At 34.4% G+C, this 7,899-nt stretch overlaps 2 protein-coding genes across 2 annotated transcripts; both read right to left on the reverse strand.

The window, feature by feature from the left end:
• On the reverse strand, positions 1,833 to 2,751 carry LOC108662080. Its single transcript, XM_018121214.1, has one exon. The coding sequence runs from the start codon at positions 2,494 to 2,496 to the stop codon at positions 2,176 to 2,178; it is 321 nt and encodes a 106-aa protein (XP_017976703.1). The 5' UTR covers positions 2,497 to 2,751; the 3' UTR covers positions 1,833 to 2,175.
• On the reverse strand, positions 3,886 to 7,510 carry LOC18598203 (uridine nucleosidase 1). Its single transcript, XM_007027624.2, has 9 exons — positions 7,160 to 7,510; positions 6,293 to 6,408; positions 6,113 to 6,172; positions 5,556 to 5,738; positions 5,357 to 5,461; positions 4,784 to 4,880; positions 4,579 to 4,686; positions 4,328 to 4,463; positions 3,886 to 4,242 (listed from the first exon to the last, which is right to left on the reverse strand). The coding sequence occupies exons 1-9, from the start codon at positions 7,278 to 7,280 to the stop codon at positions 4,134 to 4,136; spliced, it is 1,035 nt and encodes a 344-aa protein (XP_007027686.1). The 5' UTR covers positions 7,281 to 7,510; the 3' UTR covers positions 3,886 to 4,133.

A 7,899-nucleotide genomic window follows, 5' to 3' on the forward strand; every position in this document is an offset into this window, starting at 1 on the left:
AATATTATTAATTATATTATAATTATTATAAAATTATAAGATCTCTCTAAATTTGAAGCCTAAAACCCTTACTTGGGTGGCTTTATCCAAGGTCGGCCCTGCTTATATATATTGATACTTTCACACAAAATGCTGCCTAAGACATTTTGGACCTCAAGTATCTATTCCTCTCTTGTAGGTAGTGATACTTTTCACAAAGAATGTTTCTCAAGATATTCTAAACAACAAGTATCAAACTCCACACAATTTTAGTTAATAACTAATTCTAAATAATATTGAGTTATATTCGCTTATAGTTTTAAAATCTTGCAATCATAAATGCATCAAATCATAATGAGCTTTTGAAAAAATTACTACTTTATGATGGTCAAAATGTATTTTCAAATTTACTATAGTATATAATGCATTATTTATCCACCTATTACGAAACAAATATCAAATAAAGTCAATTTCATATGTTCAATTCAAAATGTCTTATGTAAAATTTTATAGTACTAAAAACAAATTTACATATACTAAGTATAATCATATTCAAAATTCAAAACAAAGAAATAAAGTATTGAGCAAATCATGTTCCAAAACTAGAACAAAGAGATCATATATGATTATATATATTTGCTTGTTTAATCTAATTTAATAAATTAAGAGACAAAATATAATATATACTACATGATAGCAAATTGTCATTAAGACTAATTTTCAAGTGATGAAAACACAAAAAAGATATTAAGTCACTTACTTAATTTGTTAAAATCAAACATAAAAAACTAACTATTGAAATTCTTTTGAAGCAATGATGATGATGATGAAAACTAAATGGAACTTCTACTTTGAGATGATGATGAAAACTAAATGATACCAAAACTTGAGAGATTAGAGAATCATACTGATAACGTGCGGTGAAATATAACTTAAAAAACAAGTATGAAGTGAAAGTGTATTTATATGCTAATAATCCTTATAGAATTTACAAGATAAATATAATATAGAGGATTTTATTTGGATAGATAATATTTAAATTAAATTTTAATCTTAATTTAATCTATTTACATTTAAATCTAGATATACATAATTAAATTTAAAAATTCAAATCAGATTACACTCATATGTTTGCTTGTTGGACTGTTGGCCTATTTGGGTTGCATGGCCTGCTTGAGCTATTGTTTGTTAGATTGTTTGACTTAGTCTAAACTTTTAAAATGTAATATAATGTACATTTATATGTATATTCCATATTAAGTAACTTGTTTTAAAGGTACGATGCTTTTGAGGCTTGGGTTGGTTGGGCTCGCTATTGGGAACCACCTTGCCCGACCGGCCCATGTCCAACCTCGTGGAAGATGGAATTAAAATCTTAATGGGTATCAAGTGATCACTTTTTGCCACGTTAGGAAAGCCCAATAATTGTTTTGGTTGCTTGAGCTTGGGTCGAAATTGCTTAATAGTTTTCGAAACAAGTTTCCCATTGGATTTGGAAAAAGTTATTATGGTGGCATATTCTACAGATGATTACGTTTTTTTATTAGATTTACAATCATTTTAGTTAGTTAATTGATTGGTTATTGAAATGTTGTATTACTATTTCATTTTTAAAATTGGAATTTTATCTTTACAATATGTATTTCCAAAACAAAACCAGACATTTATTTGCTTCTTATTGTGGATTGATTTTGATAATGGCACTTGGGATGGGTTGCTGTAATTTTCTAATTAATGACAAACACCTAGAATATTATTAAGGATCAAATATGTGAATGTTCCCGCCTTCAGAAGAGAATACTTTTTAACCATATAATTAAACAAGTTGTTCCATCTTAAAAGGACCTTCCCTAATTAAACTCCATCAAAACACAATAATATTTCGATAGAAATTTTACAAAACTAGTGCACTAAACTATGCAAAAATACTTAGTTCTTTGAAATGAATACTGCTTCAAATCCTATCACCCCTTCAGTATCAAAGTACAATTGATTCTATTCTTTTAATTAAGCAGTCTCTCAAAGAAAGTTCTTAAAAACTGCAAATTATAACAATCACTTGCCCTCTCAATATTAAATTTTTCCCAGCCAATCTAGATATACGCTTCAATCTATTCTTTTCTTTTAATTTTGTGGGCCAGAATACATATATATATATATATAGATTGAGCAATGCAGGATTCATGCTAGTAGTTTCTACCTGTTCTTGAAAGGAGTAATCTTGATGACAAGGCCGGGGAAAACATCATCTGGGTCATGTATATGAGGATTCTCTTCAACAATATAAGGATCCCCACATTTTTCACTGATAGTCTGCAAAGTCTCTCCTTCCCGAACCACGTAAATTTCATCGCATGGCTTGTTCATCATCAAATCCTTCTGCAGACGCAGCACCTCGCCTCTGAATTTCCTTTCACTCGATTCACAGCAGCTCAATACCAGCATCACTGCCATGAACAAAGCACAGTACCAGGAAAGCTTCTCCGCCATTGCAGTTGTCGACGAAACTCGCCCCATCTTTTCCTATTTTCTTTTTGCTTCTGTCTAATAGTTTAGGCCTTCCACTTATTCCAGGGTTCTTGAAATGATATGCTAGAGAGAATTTTGGAGTTCTTAATAAGATTGAGATGATGGGTTCGTTTTCTATAGGTGGTTGGAGTGGGTGCAGTGTCTGGCGGGAGTTGAGACGGTTCTCTCGTTGTGGTAGTTGACTGTCCTAAGGGAAAGAAATATCAAGAAGTTTGCGAGAGAAAAAGAGTTGGTTTAACTGCTTTTATTAAAAGGGCTTTCGTCACTGCTTTTGACCTAAGCTTCTTCTATTGCATTTGGGTTCGTTCGAGATAAATATAAAGCTTATGGATCGAAAATAAAGTTGACTCGAAGCTTGGGTCCCTAACTTGATTCATGAATCATGAATGCTAAGGTGGACCTGGGCACAGCTAGAGCCTAGCAGTTGCATCAAATAGATGAGGAGGTCGGTTTCGTGCTGTTGAAATCCCTGGTGGACTTTAAAGATTGACGCTTTTGCATTTGCAACGAGATGGACTGAAATCAATAGCTGAGTGTTTAGCCTTCAAATTAGAAGTGGCTAGAAACAGTTCTGAGGAATGCATTAAGTAGAGAGAAAATATTTGAACATAAATTCAAAACTCAAAACCATCCCCCGCCAAATTATGGATAATCAACCCCGCATCCACATTCTCTTTTTCTAAAAGTTATCTTTGTTTTGTTATCACAATATTGTTTTCAACGAACTTGGTACTGGCAAGAAAAATAAAAAGTGATATCAGAGAGAAAAGATGTGAGATCACATGCATTGACAGGCATGGCCGCCTAAATTTTACTGTGGATTCCACTCCGCAGTTAGGGAAAGCTTGCAGCTGCCAACACCCGGATGGTCCACGTACATTTGTAGAAAGAATCAGACGTAGACTCGTTGGCAATTGTAACTGCATAAACTACCCATCCAACCTTTTTCACAAGATGCAAATCATCCTTCTTGTTACTCATCACTCAGATCAATTGACAATTGCTTGCTCTGCTGAACAAAGCCCATGCACTTCTTCTTCTTGTTCCTTTAATCATTTATTTTGGGTCCTGTCAAAATTTGAAACTAAAGTTCGTGGGCATAGGCTCCAGCTCTGAATTTACCTGGAAGAGAGATTTCCTATTTTTAGAGAAAGAGTAGAAACCCATTTAACCTCTCCGGAAAACAAAATGGGCTGAGTTTCAGAATTATATGAGATGAAGATTAGCATGATGTCATGTCTAACCACTCTAACATAGAACAGATAGACCATCAAATAACCTCAGCATTTTGGTGATGACAATTCCTATATTTTTAAGTTCAGCTATTGTGTTGCTGCAATGCACTTAAGAGTTAGTCGAAAGACCCCCACATTAACATTACATGTTCAAGATAAAGCATCATTTACAATATTTCTTATTAGTTGAGGATCATCATAGTGAATGTTTTTTGCAATAAATAAGAGATCCATCAATATGAAAACAATTATGAGCTCTTTAAACCCAAATTTGGGTGGCATGAAGAGAATAAATTACAAGGGGCCTTTTTTTAGTTGAAATCAAAGGCAATCCAAACCCCAGTTTGGGTTGTTGACATCTTTTATAATATCAAGTCCTATTTTCAGCTTTTATGGTTTCATCAACAGTTTCTTAATATACTTGAGGACTTCATCCACATTGACTGTCCAAGCGACAGAAACTGGGGAATAGCCTGTCCAAGGGTTGCTTCCATTCCATCTGCACCAAAATATGGCATAAATGTTAGCAACAATAACTGCAAATCTATTTAAATTCGATAATCAGCATGCTTGTTTTGGAATACCTTTTTAATCCTTGATCCAACAATGTATGCCCCACACATATGCCCTGTGTCTCAACCCTCACAACCCCCTTCTTGTATGTGAAGAGATCTGGCCGAACTAGAGCCACAAAACTGACAGGGTCATGAAGAAATATCCCTGGAACCAAAATTTTCAGAGTTATTCCCCTATAATAAGACTGAGAGCAAGATTCTGGAGGTGAAAAGAAAAGATGAAATTTAGTTTATACTAATTTAAAATTGCAAAAGATTACCATATACACCGTCAGACTTCACATGCCAATCTCTGTAGAATTTGCACATGTTACTCAGCAGCTGAGCATACTTTCCCTTTGATTGTTTCAGTTCGAGGAGGTCATCATCTAACAGATATGACAATGATCTTTGTCAAGAAGAGTAGCTCAAATAAACATACAAAAGAAGCTCGTTTGCAAAGAGGAATGACAATTAAGTTCCTACCTGTCATTTTGACTTGGGTAGTAATGTTAATCCCAACAACAACAATATTAGCTCCCGAAGTAAACACAACATCAGCTGCTTCAGGGTCTCCATAAATCTGAAGTCAGACAAACAAATTGTGAATGACTTCTTAATGGATAGTCAACTACTAAACTTTGTTCAAGATAAAACTAATTTTCTTCACTGACCAGCAAGCTGCAACCACAGTTCACTCTTGGAATGAACAATGAGATAACATGGTTGCCAAGAAAAAGGGAAGATGATATAATAATGATTTTAAGCTAGCAAAAGAAATTAGATGAGTTTTTCAACTGAAAGGAAGTTCACTCCAAAATGTAATAACACTATGCGTAAGGCACATTGCTAGAACTAATAAGTAAATAACACCAAAGAGGTAACAAGTCAAGATGGAGATTCAATCAAGAAACCTTCACCTACAGGGCCTCAACTTTAAAAACTTGTAGTTTCTCCCTGCAAACTAAGAAGTTACCATAAAGAAGGAACTTTTCAAAAAGAAGAATGATATTCCGTTCCTCATCATAAAAACATAAAACTAGGAGTGTCTGTACTTACATTTGCTTCAGCAGCAGGATTCACATTTCCTAATGCAAAGAATGCACCACCAAGTACAACTATATTTTTCACCTTGTTAGCAAAGGTTGAGTCCCTTCTGATTGCCTGGATATATAACCATGTTTAGGCATATAGTTCTTAGGTCTAGAATCAATAACAACAAAAGGGGAAATCAATAAGAAACAATGCAAAGACTTACCAATGCCAAGTTTGTCAGCGGTCCAAGTGCAAGTATGGATACTTCACCAGGATATTCAGAGACCTTTTCAACTAAAAATTCAGAGGCACTCTTCTCAGATTTCTTTGTTTTTTGAGGAGGTAGAAATATGTTCCCCAGTCCATCAGAACCATGAACAAAGTCAGCGATACGTGGCCTCCCACCCTTTTCCAAAGAAACCATGGTTAGGCTAAATTAAATAAAGGATATCACAATGCCCAGAAAAAGAATATGAAAGCACAATAAATAAGAGTGATATACAAAGGTAATTCAACTAGCAAGAGCTAGGTGATTGCCCCATGCTACAAACACAAAAAAAAAAACAAAATGAAAGAAGGAAAAACTTTTGGATCATCATACACATGCTAAAAGATAGTAGATCAGACTGGGGCTAGCCAATTGCAAATGCTAGAAACAGAAGAAATTATGAAGAAAAGTCAGGTCCTTTTCCTGAACATAAAATGAATCATTTTCAGTGCAATTACAATCTAATTTGGGAAATGGATGCAGAATATGCTAGAGAATACCTAAGCATTTACCTTAAGAGGTTCAGGGCTGCCTTCTGCTACAGGAACATCTGGACACCCTGCGATCTCACACTATCCGTTTGCACCTCAAAAAGAGGAAATGATCATGAACATATTCCATAAACATATCAAAACCTAAAAGATATATGCCTAGAAAATATAAAAATTTCAAATCAACAAACAAGCACGTACCAGAAGTAAGGCATTACAGGTGGCATCTTCTGTAGCAACATTACCAAATATTGTCGTCAAACCTAAGATCTCCAACTCCGGACTTTGGAATGCCATTAAGATTGCCATACTATCATCTATTAATCAAATAAAGAAAACATTCATATCTTACAGAGGATCTTCATAATTCATTTCAATCTAACATAGGGAATAGAAATCTCAGTCTATTCATTACAAAAACAATCTTCTAAACTCACCCACGCCATCATAACTAAACATGCCAACCAATCAACCTCACGTTCTGTCCCCAACAGGCCTTCACATTCTTTTCCAAGTGTTATTTTCACTTCTATATATAGTTTCACGAGAGGATTCTTCATATGAATCTAGCCAAAACAGAACTCCCTATACAGATCTCCAACTGCCCTCTAAATTGAATCAGTATTCATTCACTACTAGAACCTAAAGGCTAGAGTTTCAACCCGAAAACGGCTTTAACTTGTTATTTTTTTTTTTCTTTTTCACCACTTAGCTCAAAAATGTATGCTCCTACACGAAGCAAACAACTATAGTCTCTTTTATAACAAGTCAAACAAAGGAACAAAGAGGATTATTAACTAAAATTTAAACTTTTTCTATCATCTTCTCTTGGGTGCAAGTCATTCTCCTGCTTCTTTGGATAATGAAAATTTTGCTTATCATAAAAATAAAAAAAATAAAACTTTTTCATCAATTTTTAGAGCTTTTCTAAAATATAAGCGCAACTATAAAACAAGAAAACGAAAACAAGAAATTCCAATTCCATAACTCTTCTTTATAGAACTTAACATGCTAAATTCATTTCCAACCACCAAAAAAAAAAACATAATAAAAAGGAAAGAAACTGACCGATTCCGGGGTCAGTATCGATAATGAGCTTGATCCTCTTGGCAGGTGAGCCGAAAACGCCCTCGTTTTTGCCATTAACGACAATCCCATCGTGAGAATTTTTCTTCATTTCACAATCCATATTCACGCAAAATCAAGAGTTCAATCTCCAGAAAACTACTAATATTTATATATAGCAGAAATTAGATCGAATAATTGATTTATTAGTAATTAATTTAACGAATATGGATGTGAAAACGAAATTAAAATAAATTGGGAATTGTCGTGAGGCGAAAGGGGCGAGACGATGAAGCGGCCGCTGCCAGAGAGAGAGTCCGAGAAGAAGAAATCTTATTCTAAGTCCGCTCCCGAAAGCCTTTTGAAGTTTAGTGGAGAATGCTCACGTCAGCGTCCTTGTTGGAGAAAGCGAATGGAGGATTGACAGGTGGACAAACGTGAGTGGTTCCAAATCTTATATCGTACTTTATGGGTTGCATATAGCACAAAGATCTTTTATGATCTTCTTTTTGAATATTAAAGCCTGGACTTACTTTACTTTCAAATATATAATTATAGAACCAAGTTTTGAAATTCCATAACATTGGCCGCCTAACGACCAAGGTAATTCAATTCTAATGTGTACATCCAATGCAAAAAGTTTGGTATTGACTTTGGGCACACCAAACTGAAAGTGAAATGCAAGAAGATAATGCTAAATAAATAGTTTCTTAGACGAGAAAGATCTCTAATTTTAAACGATC

Source organism: Theobroma cacao, chromosome 5 (assembly GCF_000208745.1).
Source record: "Theobroma cacao cultivar B97-61/B2 chromosome 5, Criollo_cocoa_genome_V2, whole genome shotgun sequence".
NCBI classification, from domain to species: Eukaryota; Viridiplantae; Streptophyta; class Magnoliopsida; order Malvales; family Malvaceae; genus Theobroma; species Theobroma cacao.

Coding starts and splice junctions, on each gene's coding strand:
- LOC108662080 (XM_018121214.1), bottom strand. CDS start 2,496: ATGGGGCGAGTTTCGTCGACAACTGCAATGGCGGAGAAGCTTTCCTGG.
- LOC18598203 (XM_007027624.2), bottom strand. CDS start 7,280: ATGGATTGTGAAATGAAGAAAAATTCTCACGATGGGATTGTCGTTAAT. Junction 5,739..6,112: donor GCAGCCCTGAACCTCTTAAG/GTAAATGCTTAG, acceptor TCTTTGGAAAAG/GGTGGGAGGCCACGTATCGC. Junction 4,881..5,356: donor ATCCTGCTGCTGAAGCAAAT/GTAAGTACAGAC, acceptor GTCTGACTTCAG/ATTTATGGAGACCCTGAAGC.